At 43.2% G+C, this 24,123-nt stretch overlaps 2 protein-coding genes and 6 non-coding genes across 8 annotated transcripts; 6 read left to right on the top strand and 2 right to left on the bottom strand.

Moving 5' to 3' along the window:
• Positions 1–237: 237 nt before the first annotated feature.
• On the bottom strand, positions 238–7,678 carry tmem179ba (transmembrane protein 179Ba). Its single transcript, XM_030076631.1, has 5 exons — positions 7,552–7,678; positions 6,068–6,264; positions 4,830–4,967; positions 2,872–2,950; positions 238–1,437 (listed from the first exon to the last, which is right to left on the bottom strand). The coding sequence occupies exons 1-5, from the start codon at positions 7,645–7,647 to the stop codon at positions 1,258–1,260; spliced, it is 690 nt and encodes a 229-aa protein (XP_029932491.1). The 5' UTR covers positions 7,648–7,678; the 3' UTR covers positions 238–1,257.
• On the top strand, positions 949–1,030 carry trnas-gcu (transfer RNA serine (anticodon GCU)). The gene has a single exon. It is a non-coding gene; the product is annotated as a tRNA-Ser (tRNA).
• A 4,937-nt stretch (positions 7,679–12,615) lies between the features above and the next one.
• Positions 12,616–23,978, bottom strand: prox3 (prospero homeobox 3). Its single transcript, XM_030076630.1, has 6 exons — positions 23,641–23,978; positions 18,487–20,369; positions 18,280–18,387; positions 17,372–17,484; positions 16,627–16,732; positions 12,616–13,957 (listed from the first exon to the last, which is right to left on the bottom strand). Coding segments are annotated over exons 1-6 (2,385 nt in total). The 5' UTR covers positions 23,642–23,978; the 3' UTR covers positions 12,616–13,783.
• On the top strand, positions 14,201–14,274 carry trnai-aau (transfer RNA isoleucine (anticodon AAU)). The gene has a single exon. It is a non-coding gene; the product is annotated as a tRNA-Ile (tRNA).
• On the top strand, positions 14,692–14,765 carry trnai-aau (transfer RNA isoleucine (anticodon AAU)). Its single transcript has one exon. It is a non-coding gene; the product is annotated as a tRNA-Ile (tRNA).
• trnai-aau (transfer RNA isoleucine (anticodon AAU)) lies at positions 15,343–15,416 on the top strand. Its single transcript has one exon. It is a non-coding gene; the product is annotated as a tRNA-Ile (tRNA).
• On the top strand, positions 16,013–16,113 carry trnay-gua (transfer RNA tyrosine (anticodon GUA)). The gene is made up of 2 exons: positions 16,013–16,049; positions 16,078–16,113. It is a non-coding gene; the product is annotated as a tRNA-Tyr (tRNA).
• trnay-gua (transfer RNA tyrosine (anticodon GUA)) lies at positions 17,999–18,099 on the top strand. The gene is made up of 2 exons: positions 17,999–18,035; positions 18,064–18,099. It is a non-coding gene; the product is annotated as a tRNA-Tyr (tRNA).
• Positions 23,979–24,123: the final 145 nt, after the last annotated feature.

The raw sequence follows: 24,123 nt of genomic DNA, 5'->3' as shown, positions 1-24,123 counted from the left end.
TTGGTGCACAATCCCCACCTCACCTTGTTTTTTTTTTTTTTTTTAACCAGTGCATGGGCTCTGATGTAGCGAGCACCTGTGCACGAACCTTGGTTGGACAGCAGAGGTAAACATGAGGTGAGAGCAGGCGTGTCCCATATTACAGCCAGGATCAAGTTGAATGTGATTAGCACACGTTTCTCCCATCATGTTAATCTCTCCGGATTCAAGCTGCGGTGATGGGTTTGTTAAGGAAAAAAAAAAAAAAAAAAAAAAAAAAAAAAAAAAAGCCTTGTTCACACAAGGCTGACATGTCCAGGATCATATGATTAACATGTGGACTCTGTCTCAAGGTCAAGTTTCTCCTTTAAGATAAAAAGAAACCAAAAGACAACAGAAACCCTTCATCATCATAAATAAAAAACAAACACAACATTTAAATGAAACTCAGTGGTGCAGAGTACAAAATCACATTAGTAAGTTTACCTGTGTCGACCTTAAATCTTCGCAGGCCAACTTGTTACAAAGCGAGCAAAAAAAAAAAAAAAAAACGTGGTTCCGTTGAAGTTGACCCTGTATAATTTCTGGCATTTTACTATTTACTGTCACAATCTTCGAGTGAGTGAGTGACAACACAAATGAAAATCAGTTTTCGCATGGGAAATGGGGTCGGCTGTCAATCACAGTCACAATGCGAGATTCGGAAACACAGACGAAATACAAAATTAGCTCCTGCATTAGACGTTCTCCCGTGCCAAAAGCATTCTGAAGGACAAATATGAACAAACACAGATTATTATGAGATCTGGTAGTCAGCAGGACTGGGAGAAGGCTTTGGCAAATGCGGGTGTTATGGTAAATGTGGGAAATAGATAAATGTACATATCTGTGCATCATGTGGCTGGAGATGTCAAACAGCAGGTTTTAAATGTGGATTGTGTTTGTTGTGTTGTGCTGCACTCCACACCAGACGAGGTGGCCGAGTGGTTAAGGCGATGGACTGCTAATCCATTGTGCTCTGCACGCGTGGGTTCGAATCCCATCCTCGTCGGGGTGGAGTGAGATCTTTACTTTACTTGGCTGTGAACGCCAAAACATTCTTGTTACACTAAAAAAAATAATAAAAAAAACTGAAATCACAAGTTAAGATTTATGCACTGAGATATGTACATTTACCACAGATTTACCAGTGACCACAGTGTGTATTCACCCTTTGCCCACACGCACACACACATCCTTGGATGTACGTTTTGGTGACCGTGTGTGTCCCGCCCGTCCTCACTGCGGCCTCGCGGGCCGGTTGAAGAACGGCTCCGTCTCCCTGGGGTCTCCCGGAGTGCCGAACCCCCCGCCTCCTCCCCCTCCCCCGAACATCTGGAAGCCGAAACCCTGGCCCCGCTGAATGATCACCAGCACCCCGATGATCAGCCAGAAGAAGAAGTTCACCCACACCGCCGTCTGCGAGGAACACACACACACACACACACACACACACACAGACATGCTGTTAATCATACATCTGTTCCCTGCAAACATCTGTAAAGCTGTATTATCTTCCAAACTGTGCAGTCCCTCTAGTCTTATTATCCCCAAGTCCTCTGTTGCACACAGTCGATGTATTTTGAAGTCTATACTAAGGGTTAAGGGGAAGGATATTTAAAGGCTGGTTAATTCTTGGCTAAATAAAAGCTTATAGCACCATCACTATTTAAAAAATGAGTGGTAACTGCCAGATAGCAAATGTGGTTTTATAGAGTCACACCCTTCTTGTTTAAAAAAAAAAAAAAAAACACATTTCTGAATTTCTTGTCACTGTCTTTTGTTCTTTACTTTACAGCCTCTTCTACCTGTGACATTATTGATTATAAGCGACCCAAATCAGAGTTTTGACATTCATTACAGTTGTTTTTCTAAAAGTCGGGACAGTGCATTGGCTCTACATGGAATGGTTAGCCAGCTGGCTTGTGGTGGGCTTCTGCAAATGTCAAATCAAAGCACACCTGTAGATGTATTGTGATACTTCATATCACACTTTCAGGAAATGCCTTCGGTTATTAACATGAAGTGGAACGCTTCCTTCTACTGTCTCAGGCGAGCTACTTTGCTCTCAGTCGATGTGCTGTGCTGACTTTTTGTGAGGCAACGTAGATGAAAATATGCATAAAAAGACTCTTTGAGGTTTCTCTTCCTATTGGGTACCTTAGAAGCAAGGGTTAAAAAAAACAACAACTTAGAAATATAAACCAAAATGTATTTTTAATTGGGTTTCTAGGTCTCTAGGTAGTCAAACAAGAAACCTGGCTCTGAAAAAAAAAAAAAAAAAAACCTAGTGTGAGAAAGTGAGAAAGAGAGGGCACTTGCACAGTTTATATCTGAGCATAGAGTGTATGAAATTGTTTTAGATTTCATAGGCTACCATTTCAAAAACACTGTACGTTGTAATTTCATATCTTTTCTTTCAACGAAGTTTAACAAAACCAACTGGCCAAGTGAAAATGAAGAATGAATAGGTAAAGTAAAGTTTTTTGGGGGGAGTAGTGGAGGATCCTACAACAGGACAAACTATCAAGGGCTAAAATAAAATAATGAAAATCTAAAATAATGAAAAGGATTTTAATGCTGGCTAGTGCATTGGACAAGTTAAATGGAGCTTGTTGAAGCTTTATTTAATGTTAGACGCACAGGGAGCAAAGCCAAATAAGCAAGTACACTTTAGAGACAAGCCTGAAAAAAAAAAAAAAAAACGCAGCCCGCGACCACTAATATTTGTAATTGATTTTATGGAAAAACAAGCTCAAAGTTGCTTATAATGAGCGGATTTGGCAACACCGCTCTCCTGCAGCTCTGGTATCTGGACACAAGCTGAAGTGCTGCATGGTAAAGCCTACTGACCTCGGCTTTATATAGACTGGAGTAGAACTGAACTCCGTTTAATGGACTGGCCCATTTTTTCAACTGGGCCTGCTCGCAGCTGCAGAGAGACAGAGAAAAAAAACACAAGTTAGCTTCAAGTCTTTAATGTGCAATCCAAAGCCACTGCATATTCTGCCATGATGACAATGTTAAAAACAGCCAGTTATTCTAATCAGGTCATTAATTAAACTAAGGAATGCACCATGAGCAAATATTTCTATGTCAACCTCCTTGTCTTCACACAATAAAAGGCTATTATTTAACAACTCTTTACAGAATTATAATTGTTCCAAGAAAATTTAAAAAAAGAAAAATCTAATCAGATCACTCGCTCACTGGGGAAAACCTGAGTCATGAGTACAAAGTTTCCAGTGTGTATTGTTCTTGGGTCGCGGTGTTCAAAAGAATGTACCTACGCAACATAAAAAAAACAAAAAAAAGATGAGTATTTTCAGAGGAATATGGAGGTAACAGAGAACAAAAGTGATTTATAATGACCTGGAAGAAAGCCATTTCTCTGCAGGCTCACAAACCTGCTTCCTGCCTTTTTGAACATTTCAGCATTTATTATTGTTTTACATGTCAAAGTTCTCGGAGCCGGGCGGCGGGACGGCAACCCCAAAGAGCGCTTTGTGTTCCTGCTCTCGCCCCCGTCCCGTTGGCGGCGGCGGCGGCTGCTGCTCTCCCCTCTCGCCCCGCCTCCTCTCCGTGGCTGTGGGATTCGCCCTCTTCACGGCGCCCTCGCTTTTACCATCACTACGCTTTGACTTTGTGAAGAGCCACAGAGAATGACATTTAATCGTGCGGGAGCGACTGGGTCAGCGGACAAAGCGGCGACTTGTGGTCCATTTCACAGCGGAGTGAACCGTGACACCCGCCGTAAGTTACACGGTTAACATGGTTACAGTGCACAACCAGCAACTGGGACCGGATGGGTGTGGAACGTGATGCGCTTTTCTTTCTTGGATTAATCTGCTCAAAAAATACTACACGAGACAGAATATTTCAGTCAAAAACAAAAAATGACGGCAACCCAATCGCTGTGCACTGCAAAAACTCAAAATCTTACCAAGAATATTTGTCTTATTTCAAGTCAAAATATCTCATTACACTTAAAATAAGACATAATCACCTAAAAAGTAACTTGTTTTTAGACAATTTCCACTTGTTTCAAGTGAATTTTCACTTGGTAATATTCTTGGTAAGATTTTGAGTTTTTGCAGTGTGATATTGCGTTTTTCCCCCCTTATTTTCAGCTTGCACCATGGTCAGTACTATTATGGGTATTTTTAAAGGAATACTCCAACTTTTTTTTTCCAACTTACCCAGGCTGAAACAAGATGTTTGACACCATTTTCTGCTCTGTACGTCCAGTGGTTCAGTTCCAATTGGTAACATTTTGTGTTAGCTTAGCATAATGACTTGAAGTCTATGGGAGTCATTAGCCCAGCTCTGTCAAAGTGAAAAAAATGAACCTTACAGAAACTCCAAAGCTGTCTCATTAACACAGTGTATCACATATTTGAAATATATGGGTATTATAGGTACATGAAATGCACCCATAGGAACTGAACCAGTGGACGTCCAGAGGTGAAAATGGTGTCAAACATCTTGTCTCAGTCTGGGGAAGTCAGGAAAAGGATATTTGGCCCAAAACACTGGAACATTCCTCTCACAGTGATAAAAGAGGGACATTCTGACTGGATCACACAGAAGGAAAACTGAAAGTGCAGAAAAGCTTGTCCGCGTCTAAATGCTTTTCTTGGTTTCATTTGAGTGTGAGTGGATGTTGTTTGTCACAACGCTGTACATGCCCATGCACGCAGGTGTGTGTGTGGGTGGCGGCATCGGTAAGAGTGCGCGTTAGTGGATGCATGTAAGTATGCCTGTGTGCGGGCGTGTGTGTGTGCATGTGTGTGTGTGTGTGTCTATGCCACCTTGTGATGTTGGGAACGGCGCTGGTGACGGAGTTGCAGAGCGTGTCGCGTCCGATCTTCAACATGCACCCACTGATGAGCAGGAAGAACAGGAAGACTCCACACACACCCAGGGTCAGGTTCAACCACATGCGCTCCCTGTGGAGAGAGAGAGAGGGAGAGAGAGAGAGAGGGAGAGAGAGAGAGAGAGGGAGAGAGGAGGACAAACAGAACGAGCGTGAGAACCAGCGGGACACTGGGGGCTTGTTGTAACAAGAGGGAAAATGGAAAGAGAGCGACAGAGGACTGAAGTGTTATTCTGACCTCTGATCTGATTAGGAAATGACGTCAAACTGTCGAGGGTATGAGCTACGTGATTTAGAGGAGGCTCTTGTGCGAGGCATTTTCATGCAGGTGTTCCTCGTGGAAACCCCAACCGAATCAAAGTAAGAGCTGGAACTGCTGACCCACCTCAGAGAAATTCATTAGTCTGGCTTTCAAGGGAAACTTTTAGTGTCCCGTGATGGGTCTAAGTGCCGTTTCAAAGGCTTTCCAACCATGACAAGAATACAATTCTGGATAAATGTAACAAAATGTAACAAAAATGTTCACATTTAAATACACAGTGCAACATCCTATCACAAAATATCGGCTATCGGAGGCATAACGTCTAAAGTTGAACAGCAGCTGTTTGGCACACTCTCCTCTAAGACCTGTCACCCATCGGCATGGAAACACAACAGCCTGCACTGGGTTTGGTGGCTGTAAATTCTAGTTACAGCGTTCACATGATGCTAGAGAAGTAAAACCACAGTTTACAGTCCGGCCTACATCATAAAGGCCAAATATAAAAAAAAAAATAAAAAAAAAAGGAAAATAAAACAATGACAAAGAATTGCAACAGCGCAGTGAAGGGAGCTGTGTTCAAACCCACAGAGCGCAATTTTACATTGTAGCAGAGATCCCAAGGTTTCCAAAGAGAGCAAATATGTGCGACTGAGCGACAGGGAGATGTGTGTAAAGTGATGCACAAGACTTTGAATAGTTTCTATTTGATGTGACGGGGTGGCCGTGAAACAATGGCGCCTTGTGTTTAGTATAACGCAGCCAGCAGATACTGAACATGCATGTGGAAAAATAATGTTTTTTCTCTCTTTGAAGCGACTTAAGGGGGAAATTTGAGGGGAAAACGGAGTTGAAGAGGGTAAACCACAGTGTCTGGACTCATTTGACACACACACAGAGAAACAACCTGTTACCTTCTGATCTCTCCATCGATGCAGCAAGTGTACAGCCAGTAGAGGGACAGGGAGAAACACACCACCGCCACCAGGACCGATATGGCCGACACAAAGTAACACACAGACGCGGGACTGGACGACTGGGCTGTGATGGCGCTGGCTGATTGGTTGTAGGTGACCGCCCCGTACAACATGCACAGACCTCCGAAATTACCCTGACAGAGACGGAGAATTCAGGAGTTGAAAATGTGTTATATATAAATACACAGCACGCACAAAGCACCTACAGCCTGGGAGAGAAAAGACAGGGAGGGGACTGTGTGTGTGTGTGAGGGAGGGGGTATTTTATTATTTCACTTCATTGTTACATTGCAGGAATGGTAAAAACAATAGGAGAAAGACCGAGAAACCACAAACACACACACACACACACACACACACACATACTCTGCAGCATCTGACTTCAATAAAGAGGCAAGGGGAATAATTGGACACGAGAACCTCGGGTGGGTCACATGATAGGAACAGTATCTGGACACATAACTGCATTAAACACACACTCACACTCACACACACATACACTTAAGCCCATTTTTCACACTTCCTGCTCACTATGTGGCACAAGGCTGTGTCTGAGGAGGATCCAGGCCCCAGCATAAATGTTATTTTATCTTTATCACAGCATCTTTTTCCCACAGCGTGCGATGTGTGGCTAAACGAGCAGGAATCCGCAGTCATATGACCCAGGTAAACTCTTGGTTACGGTGGCCTTATCGCACTTTATGGCACTTTATATCTCACATGGTGCCTCTGTGATGCTCCCAATACCATCGGGGCCTCTTTCACAATTAAAGCTACACTTCTGAATTTTTTTTTATTTTTTTTTTAGAGATCCACTTCTGAGGGCAAGGTGTATGCCCCATTATAATCGGATTATCCACTGTACTGCAGCATATAACAGCAAAAAAAAAAAAAAAAAAAAGTACACGGAAAGTACCACGTGGTAACAACAGCACAGGAGCCTTTTGAGAAGAGGAAATTTGTGAAAGTGAAAGCGCCTGGCTGTGCTTTTTACTATTCCTGACGAATAAATCAGCTGCTTTGGCAGGGTCCATGTTTATAACAATGTTTATTTTTAATGTGCAAAGATGTAAACACTTGTTTACCTTTACTATTGATCACCAAACACTATCTAAAGATCATAAATCTCTCTTATGATTACCACAGAAATGTTATAGTGATACACCAGGAGGTAAAATATACATTTAAGTAACTAAAAACTCATTATAGAGTATCAGAGACGCGCTGTAAATCACTAGAGGACGATCATAGGGATTTAATTGTGATTTTAAGTTTGGGATGGATCTCTCGTAAAGCTTCAAGTAACTTTTTTTTTCTTGCGCGGACAGCGCACAAAGTTTCAGTCTACCCCGGAAGAAGCCAGGGAGGAAAAAAGGCAAACATGCAGTTGTTTTATTAGTTTGTGAATATTAGGCGATCACCTGACTGATGGTGAGGGAGGCGGCGGTCACGATCCCACAGACGAAGCAGCTGGCGTAGAGGGCCAGCTCCAGCAGCAGCAGCCACGGCAACGCCATCGTCGACGGCTCCTGCTCCTCTAGCACTGCAAGAGCCGCGTCAAGGCACACACAGTCACACGCAGCACTTCCGGCAACACCTTTCAAAATACAACGCAAACTGCATGGCGAACTTCCACTGCGCTGTACGTTTTTTTTTTTTTTTTTTTTTTTTTTTTAAGAGCTGGGTGGAAAGTGGCAGTGAAAAATAATTACAGTGTTTATAGTGGAATCTGTTGCAAAACGCAGACTAGAAAGTGTCAAATACGCCATGATAAAATAACACGACTTCCGGTTAAGGCTTTCAAAATCAAATCCTCAATGCCAGATACAGTTTTCAAAAAAAAAAAAAAAAAAAAAAAAAAAAAAACCTTCCTAAGAAAGTAATGGAGTGGAGGTTACCTCAATAGCAATACTAATACTTCAATAATAGTAATACTTCATTTATATAGCACCTTTCATACAAGGGGTGTGCAAAATACTGCATGATAAAACCAAGCAATTGGTAAAATAAATGTCAATAAGATATATAAAAGATGGAGATAAAGCAAATTAAGAAATAAAATAAGAAAATAAAATAAGAAAAGGAAGTGTGACAGTTAGTTAAAAGAAATGTTGAATAAATAAGATTTCAATTGTCGTTTAATAATGTTCACAGAGTCTGCATCTCTTCTAGCCTCAGGTAGAGAATTCCTTAATTTTGGTGCCGAATAAAAAAAAGAAAAGAAAAAAAAAAACAAAAACCGGCTGAGCTGCTGATTTAGACATGGAAATCAGCTTCATGGCTTTATTGTTTTATATGACTTTATATGCATGCTTTCATGGACGCACTCTCAGCCCTGGCAGAGCTGGTGGTTGCTTTTTAAAATGACAGTGTCAAAATCAATCAATCAATCAATCTCTCTGTCTTTGCTAACATTAAAATTATCACTGCAAAAATACAACTTACAGTGCATGAAATTTGAGTCAGACGGATGGCAATTATATGAAGAGAAAAAAAATCACACTGTTCTGAAAGCACAGCTGGATTTTGTTTCTAGTTTTGGTTTATTCACCTCATAAAGAGAGATGACTGGAGGTCAGAGGTTACCTGTAATTTATTCTTCATTTACCATCATATCACTGAATATATTGATGGATATTTACAGAGCAACTGTGGGTCTAGTAGAGAGAAAGAAGTACCCTGTGATGTCCAATGGAAAATAATCTGCAAGTAAAAGCCTTATTGATATGACCATAGCAGTATATTGCAGGGTTTCACTTATAAACAGCATTTGCTTGGATGAAACCAAAACCCCCACGTTGACCCTACATCAAGTTACCTATTCCCCCTTTTTCCTTGGGACCCTGGTATGAAAAGATATTTTGCTTTGTGCAAACAATAAACTTCTCTCTGTGTCATACTAAGACATTGTCAAATACACTCAGAGTGTTGAGATTAAAACATAATGTTAACATAGTCACTTATACATAATACATGTGGCATAGCTATGAGCAGTGAGTAAAATTTTAGGGAAATTAAAGTATTCCTCATTTTGCTGAGGAGCCTTTGGCAGCTCATTGAAGGCCTCTGAGGGCCCCAACCCCACTTTGAAAAAATGACAGAGGTAGATAGATACCTAAACATACTTTAGCATGAAGTCTAAAAAGTGCCAACATTAAAAAAAAATGTAAGCATAAATTGAAGAATAAATCTGCTGTAATTAAAATAGGCTACCACGTCATATAAAATGTGTATATCCCAGCAGAATACAAGTTTTCCACTCTCTAGGCTCTTAACAGTCTACTTACTTTTCTGGTCCTTAACGTCGTGGCAAAAGCTTATATTTTGAAGAAGAAACTGTTCAACATCCGGTGTTGTTTCGGCTGACTTGACAGCGGGCTCGCTCTGTCCTGCTCTAATAGATCATCCTCAGGTTTCCTCTTGTGTTTAATACTACACCCAGGAGAAGCTACTGCGGGCTGCCGGCTCGCTTTGGAGTGAAAAAAGAAGCAAAAAGGCGGGAGAATAGTTCATTTTTCATACTGAGATGATGCGGATGTTAATTTACGACACGAGTTGTCATGCTGATCGATTCTCCCCGGCTCAGGTTTCAAACTGATAACACCTGGAGAGAAAACACCAGCAGTGACAGAGACAGGGGGAAAAAACACACAGTGAGGGACAGATGATGGACCAGTGACCTTTGCCCTCTGATTAATGTGAATTGGCCTATATAGTTTATAGATTTATGACATTGTAGTATTGCTGTGCTGTGGTTTGACTTCTTCATGGGGAAGCTGTTGAAATCACTGATCTGAAGGTCTCAGCCAATGATCTGCCAATATGGTGTAAAATCAAGGCCTGAGCCGAGTCACATTTCTCAAATACCAAGTTATGCAGCTCTGTGTGTGTGTGTATGTGTGTGAGAGAGATTGTGTGTGGAGAGGGAGGGTGTTCCTAGTCCCAGTGGTCCCAGGATGCTTTTTTCCAGACCTTGTGACTTGTGCCATATGACCGTGTTATTTTGACAGATCTAATGATGAGTCCATCACTCTCACCTCTCTCTCTAAGTCCTTACTAATTTCTAACAGGAAGGAAGCACGGTGGGCTCTTGTGACACCGATAAAGCCCGTATCTGATCCATCCAGCGCTGTGTTACGCTGGAAACTGTCGCAGGAAATGAATGTTTGGCCTGGACGTATTAAACTACAGGCCCTATCACAGCATTAAAGGCGTGGATGGACACTTGGACTCCTGGCCTGCAATTTATACTGAGCGTTTAATCACATTTGTCACATTATGGAGAAATGGCATTTGTAAGACAGCTGCTAAATTGTTTAATTTCCTGTTTAAATTATTTAATACTAGTAACTCCAGCAGGGCCTTTTCATGAGGATGGCTCTAGTCTGATTTAAGATGATCTCTAACTATGAATAACAAGCGCAATTTAAATAAATCATCAGGAATTGAGCAGCTTTGGGGACATTTGTAATACTGTTTATGGCTAAATTCATAGGTAAACTCCTCATTAATGATATCAGCTACATCCAAATGACCAAATGAGTTTAATCTCCTCATTCCTTTGAATCAACTGGCTGGTACAGATTATGTTGAGCTTTAATCTTTGCATATCTGGACTCATTCAAGTGAAACATTCTACATAAAACAAGATGATTTTTTCTTCAAAGCTCTCATAGTTAGGAAACATTGCTGACATACCATACGTGTGTGTGTGTGTGTGTCATGGTGCTGTCTCAGCTGGTTAGACTTAGTCGTGGGCTGAGCCTCTTATAAGGCCATCATCCAAGTATTAGAGTCTGTGTGTGTGTGGTAGCAGTATTGTTAGATCAAAGGCTTACAGCATTAGTGTTGCTTACCAGGGCCTGAAAGAGTGTGTGTGTGTGTGTGTGTAGTAATAGTGGGGAGGGAGGGTATTAAGACATCACAACACAAGCCTGTTAGTACTTTAATTCACTGATAAATTTAAACATCAAAATTCACCAAAGTCTGAATGAGGCACAGGTCCAGAGAATACAATATGTACAATATAAAAGAGAAACCGATGAAAGAAATAAGAGAAACAGAAGAGATTACCATACAAAAATGTGAATATAGAAAACGTGCACTTGAGAACACATCACAAATAGTCTACATGTCGGGCTGGTTTCACAAACACAGCTTGGATTAAACCAGGAGAGCGCCTTAATCTGGAGAAACTCCAACGGCGTTTTTATGAGCAGCAATCAAATTTGGTCAAGTTAATTCTAGATATCTGAGTCCATGATAAAGTGAAAGTTTCCTCCAAATCTGTAAGAAAGATTTACTTAGTTAGATTCACGTTTGTGTTGTTTCCAAGCAGCTGGCGAGCAGTAAAATTCAATTACAGAAAATATTAAGCAGGATATCAAAGCTGATCTAAAAGACATTAAATTGTAATATTGAATCAAATAATTTTTTGCATCCTTGAGTACCAAATGTTAGTTTTGACTGTGCCTGTGACTCAAGTTAATTAAATTTACAACACAAAAGCTGCCTCATGGAAGGTTTTTGCGGAGTCTTCTTGAGGTCGCTCTGAAAACCTTTTATGATTTCTGATTAGTTTAATCCAAAATGGGGACAGGCTGTCTGTGAGCACTGATTTCTCCATCTGCGTCTGTGCAACCAGCCCATTTAGTTTAACATCACGTCAAAGGAATACAAAACAGAAGGAAATATTGTAAGAACAAGAGTATATCAGGAAAACCAACGAAACACAAACTTCAGCATTTTAAATTCAATATATTCTCCCTCTAAACAGAATTTTTAATTACATTTTGATTACATTATGCCACCATGTACAAAAAGCTCTATAATAATTTAATGTTGAACAGAGAGATGGATATACAGGCAAAAGAAATCCTTAGACTGAAACCGTTGCTCTGAAACTGTTCCCTAAAACACAGGCAACTTCTTTTTCAAATCTTACAATAAATCAAATAATCCTATTAGATGACATTAATCGAGCATCAGTCTTTATGTTGTCTTTAAAATATTTTACAGCCTCATTTAATCATCTGGACCAAACAGAATCCAAGAGGGAAATAAAGAAAAAAGAAAAAGAAAAGCCTGGGTGGCAGAGCAAAACACTGATGGAGGAGTCCTCATAGCCATGGGAAAATATCTGTACCTATCATGTAAACGGCAGCAGGGCACACAACAAAAAAAGAGGCATTAATAACAGTCCATATTTACTGAAGAACTAGCTAACGACAATCACATCCTGTGTTTTCACAGAGCTCCTCCTCGGAAGAAGATTAATGTTGAAATGTAAACACCCCTGAGGGAACGTAGTGGTGAAATGCAGGATGTGACTGTTATCTATCGGCTCTGTGATAAATATCACTGACAGGTTCAGAGTGTTATTAGTGCCTGTGTGTGTGAGTGTGTGTGCCTCTCCGCAGAAGTGGCTGATCCAGTCCTGGGCCTCAAAATTATAAGAACTCCCAACTTTTTTTTTTTTTTTTTTAAACACAAAAGCCTGAGAACCCAGTTTTCAGTCCTCAAGAGGTGGGAATGTGGCTCTCTGGTGATTTTCCTCTCTGCTAGCAACAGATGATCGGCGAAATGAGGCCAGAGATCCTAAACCTAATTTGAGAAGCTTGATATGCAGGCCCTGGATTCCAGCATGCCTGAAGCTATTTGAATTATGTGCTGTGCGATGCCCGCCGCATGCCTGGTAAACAGCTCCTAGCAGCACATTCAACGCCGGGTCCATAGAATCAGAATGCATAGAAAGGGGCATCCTGCGATGTGTCATGTTTATCTAAATGGGTGCATTCAAGTCAAATGCCAGGGAATGTGAAGAGGATGTTTTCATGACAAATAGCAACTGAAATAATAGCTTTCCCATGGTAACACACAAAAGTTTTATATCTCACACTGCATATGTCACTGCACCTGTGCATATTTCCATGACAAGATTTTTAAAAAGAGTGCCAGGCGTTTTTAAAAGAATGCTGAATGTTTTAACGGCTTATCTATCCATTCAGGTTCTGCCACTGCAGCAGTGCTTATTTTCATGACAGTGTTATCAAAACTTCTGCGATTACACTTGATTAGTCAAACAACTGGTGGGGAATTTTTTTTGAGGGGGAATTCCTATTCTGTCCATTTTAATTCCATGGTCTGGTCACGTTCTTCGATAAGTGCTGTCACAAGGCCCTTATCAGAGCACTGAGTATATTGTAGCATAATCTGCCATTGACCATGTGTGTGTGTGTGTGTGTGTGTGTGTGTGTGTGTGTGTGTGTTCATTCCTGTCTGTGCATGAGTGTTTTTTCTCCTGCACATGGTGTCAGAGTTTAACCAAACCTGGTATCGGCTTGTATTCTTTTTTTCAGAGGTTGAGAAAATGTGACTGCTTTTCCCAATGCTATGCAAGCCTTTATGAAAACCTGTGTGGTGTGTTGAATGTATTATTCAGTGTGTGTGTGTGTGTGAGTGTGTGTGTGTGTGCATGCACTGGGACTTTTGTCATACCAATTCTCACCCAACAGGGGGGCCCAGCAGGCGGAAACTATACAGACCCGTCCAATTTGCGGATGCGTTTGTATAATGACGTTCTCTCAGTAACCGGGTGTGTGTGCATGCAACTGTGCATTTTCATGTTTTGCATGGGGACAAACTGTGGCCACATCAGCCGACAGGACAACCAGGCAGTCTGAAGGCATCAGGCACAGGACTGTCCAGCTTACAGATGATTTTATATATCCCTTTTTTCCAACAGGGGTCGCTGTCTCTCCCAGTCTGAATGGCAGAGTAGAACTCCCTCAGAGCCACCTCGGCCACCTCGATGAACCTTTCCGGGACCTGACAAGGTGACATGAAGGATCTGGAATAAATACTTTGAATGCTGGGAGGAAAATACCAACAGGTAGATGGACAGAGTTAAGCAAAAAGTAAACATGGCAATAATCAGTAAGATCACCACCAGTCCAATCACAGTCATGATAACAATAAAGTGTTCACCTGTTGCTTGTGATACGAAAATAAATCTGCGTCCGAAATGTAACTGCGTCCGAAAAAAAAAAGACTATTTGACTTGTCATTCATGGCCGGTTAGCTCAGTTGGTTAGAGCGTGGTGCTAATAACGCCAAGGTCGCGGGTTCGATCCCCGTACGGGCCAGTGCCCTTTTCTAATATAAACACACAGCGCCAGTCTATCAGAAAATGAGATTGAGAGTATGGAGGTGATAACAGATACCGTTTGGTCCACTGTTGCATGTTATGGCACCGCCTTCACTGTAATCTGTGCTTGGAAAAATGAACATTTAAACAGTCATGCTAAAGTGTGATCTGAGAGAGAGATACGACAACAATATAAACCACTTAGGCTGCCGATAGAGGAAGAGGAAGACCAAATAAAATGTCATTAAAGCGCTAAAAAAAAAAAAAAAAAAAAAAAAAAAAAGTCGCACAGACGTGGAAGGACAGTCATCCTCCTCTTGTTACCCCGCTTTTCAGTCACTGGACAAAATTTAATTGCTAAATCGCCATGACAACGACTACAGCGGAGATCACCTGTCCATTGCCCGTATGTCATGGCCGGTTAGCTCAGTTGGTTAGAGCGTGGTGCTAATAACGCCAAGGTCGCGGGTTCGATCCCCGTACGGGCCAGCGCACTTTTGAATCATAAACACCGTTCATCATCATACCATTAACGATGAGACTCTTCACTGCTGATACTTCTGCCGTGGAGTGTGTAATCTGACCGTGATCACGAAAAACTCGTACGTAGTTGTGTAACGCCTTCATATCTGACAGTCATCACTGCCGAAGCTGAATTTGGAGAGCAGAGAGTCGGGCTCGGTGTTATTAGACTGTTCAGTTTAGTCAGTCCAAAAAGATGTAGAATCACTTCAGATTTTAAGTTTCAGTTCAGGTACATTTACCACTGATTTGTACAATCCAATTCCCTTGTCAAAAACGAGACGCTCACTTGGATGTCATTATCCTAGAAAAAATGATATAAAATATTTTCTGCTCGTGCTCGGTCTGCTGGATATAGTTACCTGACCACTGAGGGAAATGTCTATAATGTCTATTTATGACCTCCGCTGATTTCTCAAAGGCCTGATGTGATTGGACAAATGTGTGATGTCGTCAGTCATACTTATTGCAGCATGAGGTCACTTTGTTTTATGATATTTGAGAACGGCAGCCACAAAATGTGCATAAAAAATCCCTTGATCATGGCCGGTTAGCTCAGTTGGTTAGAGCGTGGTGCTAATAACGCCAAGGTCGCGGGTTCGATCCCCGTACTGGCCACATCGATTTTGATCAACATATACCATTTGCATAGTTACAAATGTAAAACAAACTGTCAATACACCCCCCAGTGTCAAACCAGACAGACCATTTGTGAAAATAAAAAAGTAGCAACCGTGGTCCCTTATATGTCAGTGTCACCTTACACTGCACTGTTGGGAATAACTTTCCCACTGGAATCAGCATTTATCAAAACTTAGGCACCACTGGTACCATAAAAAACTTTGGATAAAACCTTATGCCAAAAGTGACAGTCACATCACTCTGTATCCAAGCTTTATCATTAATATGCAGCTGATATAACAGTATTTTAATATGAATGTTCTGCCTTGCAATAGTCTGTGAAATCAGTATGTATTTGAGCAGCAGCAAATAAAATACAAGCTATCTCCTTTGTTTTGAACTCTAAACCGGGAACTGAACCACAATTATTACACATATAATTAAGACTTCCTGTAAAAAAAATTGCCTTCATTTATTTGTTTTTGCGACTGGCCTTAGATTTATATATATATGTATGTATTTGTGTGTGTGTTAATCATATTTTTCCATTTACATTGTTTGAATGTACTTCTGCTTGAGCAGGGTTGCGTGACCCTTCGATAGCTCAGTTGGTAGAGCGGAGGACTGTAGGTGGACTATACAGTGCTGAAAAGCTGAAATCCTTAGGTCGCTGGTTCAAATCCGGCTCGAAGGACATTTTAAAGAGTGATTAATGAAAAACCATTGCTTCTGGTTGAGTTGCCACATCACACCTCCAGTTCACATCACTGTGATCATCTGTTGAATAATCATAAAACCTAATCAATGGCCAGTTAGCTCAGTTAGTTAGAGCCTATTATTCTAATGCTAAGATTGTGGGTTTGATCCCTGTATGGGCCAGTGGCCTTTTGGAGAGGTAGATTTGTGTGTGTGGGCTGTGGCAAGAGGCTTTTAAAGTGTCCACTTTGCTGTTATGTTGAATAATAAAAGGGAAGATTATAAATAACAAACATTTGGTCAAGACTTTTGTTGTGGTTACTCTCTAGGTCAATGCTTCTGCGCCTGTGCAAAAGACATTACCAGCATGTTACTTGTGCTGCTCAATAGGACTATTACCTTACTGACAGTATTAGCATGGATACATGTAAACATAACTAATGTGTAGCCATTCCCACTCAGCCCAGCCATACCACCGATGTCTGCATATACACAAACACACACTCCCTACCTGGTAAACATTACTCTTATTGTAGTGCATGTTCAGTATTCGGTAGAGCTCTGTGTCCCGGCCCATTCGTAGTTGGTTATCCCTCCCCAGACGGGGTGCAGCATCCCTGGGTAAAATAGATAGGACGATGCATTTGAGTGAAATTATTTCAAAACGGACATAAACATGGTACATGGTGTTTAGAACAACAACAACAACTGAGACAGCATTCACACTCAGTTATTTGAGCACAGATCAGATATAAAAACATTAAAATGAAAGTGTCTTGGTGTCCAGGTTATGTTTCATCCTTTACGACCCACAGCTTGTACAACACATTCACTATGGAATTATCTGTCCAATCAGACTGAAAAACAGAAAAATATTGTTGTGTTCATGTTGTGCACCCATCTCATGACATGTCAACACTAGCCAGCTCCTGTACATCTCCCACATTGCAGTAAAACCTCCAGCATAGACTGAGCACCAAATAGAAGCTGGTGTCTGATAATGTGTCATCCTTCAGTGAGACAGGAGAGCCTGCAGCATGGCACTGGGAAACTGTGATGTAAAATTCATTCTGCAAGTTATTAAATATGCAGGATGTACTGATACTGAAGCATAAATCTAAATCTAATTAGACAGAATGTCAGCTGCTTTAGGAAATCGCCCATCTCTAGTGGTAGCCTGCCTCAACAAACGCCCAGGCAGTCAATAGCTTTACAGCAATGGAGTCAAATGTGAACCAGCGCCAACCCATACCAACCGGGTGAGAGCCTCGCGGACAGCCTGACGCGCAAAGCGCTCCATTTGGATATAGAAGAATTCTCTGAAGTTGCTGAACCACTTAATCAGCTGGGAGGTCACACAGCGGTTAAACTAGGATGGAAAAACAGCAAGAGAGAGAGAGAGAGAGAGAGAAAATGAGGCCGATGGAAGAGGAGTGGCTTTTATCAGATTTTATTTAGCATTGCATAAATGTGACATTTCAGATCTGCCTTCAAAGAAAGCTCCAGCGGATGTTTCACAGACAGAGAGCACTTTCTTTTTCCTTGCTCCGGAGATTGCTAATGGTAAACGCTGATTGTTTTTGCTGCATTCACTTCTCCACTTTCCACCCTTTTGACCCACTAGTACTCAGTGTGTATTTGAGCAGCAGCAAATAAAATACAAGCTATCTCCTTTGTTTTGAACTCTGAATCGGGAACTGAACGATTATTACACATATAATTAAGACTTCCTGTAAAAACGTTGCCTTCATTTATTTATTTTTGCAACTGTCCTTAAATTTATATATATGTATGTATTTGTGTGTGTGTTAAACAGATTTTTCCATTTACATTGTTTGAATGTATTTCTGCTTTAGACAGGTTTCATGACCTGTCAATCTGACCCTTCGATAGCTCAGTTGGTAGAGCGGAGGACTGTAGGTGGACTAAACAGTGCTGAACAGCTGAAATCCTTAGGTCGCTGGTTCAAATCCGGCTCGAAGGACATTTTAAAGTGTGATAATGAAAAAGCCTCCTTTCCAGCCAATTCTGTGTGTGACACCCTCCTGACCCTGGCAAGTGGAGGGGCCTCTACTAGATATTTATTTAAGAATTTCCCAGTTTTGGATCAATAAATAAATCTATCTATCTATCTATCTATGAGGAACACAAACCGCATGCGTACCTTGACATCAGGGAAGTAGGTCTTGAGTGTGTTGGAGCTGGGGTAGCGAGTGTAGAAGAACATGAGCTTGGCTTTCTTCAGGTGGCAAGGGGACAAGCCCTCCTGGCTGTAAACACGAGGCTGGTTAAGGAGACACAAACACTCTGACACTCAATAAACACACACACATCTCTCCCTCGTCCCTTTATCTTATTGACAAAAGGATATTCCCCCAGGTGGAAGGTACAGGTCTCCGTCCATGCCGCCTCCTCCGCCTCTAATCCCGCTGTCCCCCCTCATCCCTCTCTCCCTCTCTCTGTCACTGTGGGCATGGTGGGCGAGGGAGGGGTCCAGGTGGCCGAGCAGGGGGAGCGGGGGAAAGGAGGGGTGAGAAGACGGGTGAGGCGGGAACTCCAGGAACGGGTCGGCGTTTAAGTAGTCCTTGTGGGACGGGGGCAGGTGGGGGAGCTGGGGGTGGTGGAGCGAGCGAGAGAAGAGCTGCTGCATGGAGTAGTGGAGGAGGGGGAGAGGGAGGGGCGGTGGTGGAGGAGGGGGAGGAGGAGGGAAGGAGGAGGAGGAGGAGGAGGACGAAGAGGGGTGGAAGGAGGCAGGGTCTTTGGGCTGTGAGGGAGGAGGCAGGAGGGAGGGGTGAGGAGGAGGGGGACGGGATAGGGAAGGGTGGTGAAGCGGGAGGTTGGGGTGAGAGTGCGGGAGGTGAGCGGGGAGAGGCGGGCCGAGGAGTGGATTGGCCTTCCGTTTGTCATGTGACCTTCGAAGAGCCAACGCCGCTGCCAGGTCGGCCGGGTGCTCCCTGCGATGGCCGGCAGGCAACATGCTCCCGTTGCTCGTCTTTTGCAGCTGGTTCTCTCTCTCTCCGTCCTGCCCTCCCATCCGCTCGTCCTTATCTCTTGTCTTTTTATCCTCCTCTCTCTCTGCCATTAGCATCCCCATCCATACACCCCTTTCCCGCCCTCCATCGTTTCCTGTGTCGGACGGGAGGAAGGAGATGGAGGGGGGAGGAGACGGGGGAGTGAAGTCCGTCGTTTCGGTGTAAAAGCGGAGGACTCGGTCAATGACTCGGGCCACGGCGCTGCCCAGCTCCAGCTTCAGTGCCTGGGCAAACTTCTGCCCTCCCTCCTCCGCCTCCTCGTCCCCTCCTTCCATCCCCCCATCCCACTCTCCTCTCACCAGCCCGCCACAACCCATCCACACCCCGGCCCCTTCCATCAGCCCCTCTATGTGCAGCCCTCCTCCTTTCCCTCTCTCCAGCCTCCCCTCTTGTTCTTTCTGCCTTTCTTCTCTCCGCTTGTGGTTTCCGAAATTGCTGAAAGGAGAATTGGGAAGCAGTGAGAGAGACTCCTTCTCCATCTCTCCACCGTCGAGCTCCTCTTCATCAAATATCCCCTCTACGACGTCCTCCTCTTCCATCAACCCCATGTCTCCCACTCCTCTGTCTGCTGCTCTCCTGTTTTCATTTCTCCCCCTCCTTTTCTTCTCCTCCTCTGTCATGTGCTTTTCCCCAAAAGCCCTCCACACTTTCTCCTGTAGGGCTTGCAGTCTCTCCCTCGCCTCCTCAAGCTGCTCCTTGAGCTCCTCCCTCTCTCTCCTCCTCCCCTCCCTCCCTCTCTCCCTCCTCCTGTCTCCCTCCGCTGTCTCTACGTCCCTCCGTACAACCATACTCTCCAGTTTCATCCTCTTTACTCTCAGGACGTCGCGACTCCACTCTGCCATGAGCGCAACATTGCTGTGTCTCTTCTTAACCCCCAGCAGCCCCTCCTCGCCTTCCATCACGCCTTCCTCTCCTCCCTCCATCCCCTGGTCCACTTGTCCATCCCTCTCTTCCACCTCCTCCATGATTCTGCTTTCCAAATGTCTTTGTGCGCCCAGGTTTGTATTGTGTGCGTTCAGCTGGCCTCCGATCCTCCTGGGGGCTCCTCCTGGCTGGAGGAGGTGGTGGATGAGGGGGTACCCAGGGGGCCTGAAGGTGGCAGGGGGGCGGCCTCCATTGGACTGGGGAGGAACTCCAGGGAGTTCAGAGGTGCAGAGAGAGGGAGTGAATGCATGTAGCTGGGAGGCCGCGTCATCGAAAAGATCTGTGGGGGAATCCATCACTGGAGAGAGAGACAGAGAGAGAGAGAAAATTTCCATTGCTACTGATCGTTTTATTGTTCTGCATTAGCAAGGAAAGGGGAGATTTCAACACTAATCTAAAAAAAAAAATCAGTTCTCAAGAGGTGCAGGAAAACCAGCCCATTTTTGACATTTTACAACATGTTATCGATGCTTCAGCTTGGATCAAAGATCCTATACATTTCCTATGCATGGGAAGTGCTGTCAGCTATCATTAAAAAGTAAAAGCTGAAACTGTTCCATAAGTGAAAAATTATTGCACCTTGTTGAGGGATGAATAAATTCACATTATTCAGCATTACCGTCCCACCTGTGATTCTCACTTGTTGCATCAACTTGATATTTTTGTAATTATGATCTAGCCCTTGGTTTATTTTGTGTTCACCACAAACTCACTTTTGGAGAAAATTAGCAGTGTAATGTCCAGCAGTGCCGATCACACATCTCATGCTACTGCTGCTGCACACACACACACACACACACACACACACACGCACCGCGTTGAGAGACGCACAAGATGCACTGACCACACATGGGCATATTGGACATGACACATTCTTTTAAAGTCTAAGATCATACATAATGCACTGAATGTAGTACTCCTCAGTGGAGGTTTATTCATGTCAAATGAGAAAGTCCACCACATCATTCAGCTCCAGATGATTGCAGTACAATTGCAAAAGTGTCATCTGCTTTGGATTTATTCTGTTTATGCACCGATAATGCATGCATAAACTAAACTAGATGTCCTCTCTGTTGTTATCTATCTATTTATTTATTTATTTGCAGACTGTCTGTTATATGTTCCTCCCATATATTTCATCTGTGAATCAAGGTTATCTTAAAATACTACTATATACAACCTCATCTATTTATAACTCCATGAGTTCGAGGCCCAAGGTCTTTGCATGTAAAAGAGGAGTTGGTATTGTGGCTGCCCCATGGCCATCCAACATTTCATATGAGGAAATGGCAGATTGCACCACAGAACACAGCCCACTGGAAGACACACAGAGAGGGTGTCATGGTGGGTCAGCAGGCTGGAGGCCATGCTGTGTGCTGGTAGTATGGCAGGTTAACGTCTGGCTCATGATCTTTGTCACACATCACATCCCTCTCTCCCTCCCATCTTTCCTGTCCCTCGCCAATGTACGCTGTCTAAGAAAGCACAAACGTAACAGAAATCATTTGAAAAGGTTAGAGAATTACTGCGTAGGTTACTTTGTTGATCCATGGACGTAACAGTATTTCATGTGGACAAGGATCTTGGTACGTGGTAAAAATATTCTTCTGCAATGGTTTCTAGCCCTTAGAAAATTTTAACGCTTACAATTTCGAGGACAAGCAGTTTGAGTATTTTGACAAAAATTCTGCACAGCCTTCTGACAACACGTTTCAACAAAATGCAAAATACAAAACCTTTCTCTTTGAGACTGAGCAACTAGCAAATGTTGGACTCATGAAAACTGCAGTATATTTTAACATGCTCTATTTAAGTAAACGTGATTTTTTTTTCCCTTTCAGCAACCTCGTCTCCCTCCCTACGCCCCTCTACCCTTTTTCCTTCCTCCCTACTCCTCTCTCATCCCCCTTTCCTCTCTTCCTCTGCTCTCTCTCTGTTATCAGTTCAGACAGCTTGTTAAGCACTGTTTGATCAGAGTGTTTATCGTCAAACACACACACACACACACACACACACACAGAAAAGGGAAAGAGGCTGAGTGAGAGAGGGCTTACAATGGTCAATGGTCCTTGGGGAGTGAAATGGAGTGAGAGCAGTAGGGTGTGCGTGTGTGTGCACATGTGTGCGTGCGTGTGAGTGTGTGTGTGTGTGTGTGTGTGTGTGAACAGTAGTCCTACTTAGCTTCGATAACACCCCTAATCCACTTCAGATGGATACACTACCACTCACTGAACAGAGGGATGGATGGATGATAGATGTGCAGATGTACAGACTGAAAGAGCAGTAGGTAGACAGAAAAATAGATAAACAGGAGACACACTATTCTTTGAAGTTAGGACAGATGAGCTAAATGGTCATCAATAGTCCTCATTAGAATAATTAGACAGACAGACAGATAGATAGATAGATAGATAGATAGATAGATAGACCAATGCATAGGTCCCCCTGGTGCAACATGAAGAGACTAATCCTCCTATAAATAGCTAAATATCAATTATTCAAATGCCCTCTCCTCTCTGCCATAATACAGCCCAGATGGCAAGCCAGCCAATGCGCTTATATCAGGGACAGATTAGCTTTTCAAAGCCAGCGAAAAGCTGAACAAAATATGAACACCGAGCAATAAAAATGAAAGCGATTAACTACCAGATTAGAGTTAGGAATTGTGTTCTCTAGAGCTGCTGGGGCTAATTTCGGGGTGCATGGAAGCAGTGTAAGTGGTGAATAGAGGACACACACTGAAAACAGCACACACGGCATATAAAAGGATGCACAGGCCACACATGTGCAGAAAACAGTTCATGTCACAGACTACATTTCAAAAACTGGTGAAAAAAATGGAGGTCTATTTGTATACATTTAATTGTCATTCATTTAAAATATCCTTTGAAAAAATACATAATAGACTACATGGATAAATAATATATATTATACAGTTATAGGCAGTGCAAAAAATGCAGGTGACCCAACATATGTCCAGAATACGTCATTTACATTTGAAAGTGCAGCCTACTACTGGAGTGATGTTTTGTCTATTTTAATTTCCCTAACACATACTACCTCCAAATCATAAAGTAAATATCTATCTATCTATCTATCTATCTATCTATCTATCTATCTATCTATCTATCTATCTTTACATTAGTTTGTTTTATTTTTTATGGAGTAAGCCTAGGCCTGTGTGACTGCTGCTGATCGCACGAATATGATGAAAGTTGTGTATGTTGTGTGAATTTAATTTTTGACAACACGTCATAATTATATTTTTCTATTTGCTGGTGTTTTTGAGACCTCTCCGACCCCCGCGTGCCAACATCTGCCGGGTCTACCCCGCGAGAGGAATCCGCTTCGGCTTTTCTGACGCACGAGCCGCAGGTCAGTGGCGCGCGCCCGTGCGTCCGTTGGCTAATTGGCAGCAGTGCCACGGACTAATGTCGCAGTACGAAAGAAAAAAAAAAACATAAACAGAGACACATACCCGGCTCTCACTCACTTACTAAAGCATATTTAAGGTGGAAAACTGAAAAATATTCCCACCGGAAAGTGAAAACACTGAAACATTTACTCACTTAATCACAGAGAGGAGCTCCGGCGATGTCCTTTCACCGAGGCTCTGGGCTCCAGTGTCCGTTTGTGTCCGCTCCGCCTCGGTCGTCTGCTTTCAGCTGGCACCGGACGGGCCTCGGACATCGGTGCGGACAGAGGAGGACCAGCCGGCGGCGGGCTCCTGCTTTCCCCTCTGTGTGTCTCCCTTCTTGTCCCTCTCTTTCCTCCGTTCCGTTCCGCTCTGTTCTCCCTCTCCGCCACTCCGTGTATCAGTCGCTCTCCGCAGCCCGCCTCCTCTTCACTCTAGTTGTGTTTTCCCCCTCTCTCTGTTTCCCTGGTTGGCATCATCCTCACGCGCTGTTCCCGGTGTGGAGTGGCGCGCGGTGGGCGGGCGGGCTCGAGAGCTGTCCACTTGACGGCCCGGTCCCTCCCATGTTGGCATGACCCCCGGTGTACGTACACGTACACGTACACACACACACACACACACACACACACACACACAC

This window comes from Myripristis murdjan, chromosome 18, assembly GCF_902150065.1.
Source record: "Myripristis murdjan chromosome 18, fMyrMur1.1, whole genome shotgun sequence".
In the NCBI taxonomy this organism is placed as follows: Eukaryota; Metazoa; Chordata; class Actinopteri; order Holocentriformes; family Holocentridae; genus Myripristis; species Myripristis murdjan.
Note: the sequence above shows the minus strand (reverse complement) of the source record. Positions and strands in the feature narration are given on the sequence as shown.

What these genes read in the sequence shown, in the direction of transcription:
- tmem179ba (XM_030076631.1), bottom strand. Translation starts at nt 7,647, where the DNA reads ATGGCGTTGCCGTGGCTGCTGCTGCTGGAGCTGGCCCTCTACGCCAGC. An exon ending in CCTCCCTCACCATCAGTCAG is followed by an intron (nt 6,265 to 7,551) that starts GTGATCGCCTAA and finishes CGTCTCTGTCAG; the next exon opens with GGTAATTTCGGAGGTCTGTG. An exon ending in GCCGTTCCCAACATCACAAG is followed by an intron (nt 2,951 to 4,829) that starts GTGGCATAGACA and finishes GTCTCTCTGCAG; the next exon opens with CTGCGAGCAGGCCCAGTTGA.
- prox3 (XM_030076630.1), bottom strand. An exon ending in CCTACTTCCCTGATGTCAAG is followed by an intron (nt 17,485 to 18,279) that starts GTACGCATGCGG and finishes TTTCCATCCTAG; the next exon opens with TTTAACCGCTGTGTGACCTC. An exon ending in ATAAGAGTAATGTTTACCAG is followed by an intron (nt 13,958 to 16,626) that starts GTAGGGAGTGTG and finishes TCACCTTGTCAG; the next exon opens with GTCCCGGAAAGGTTCATCGA.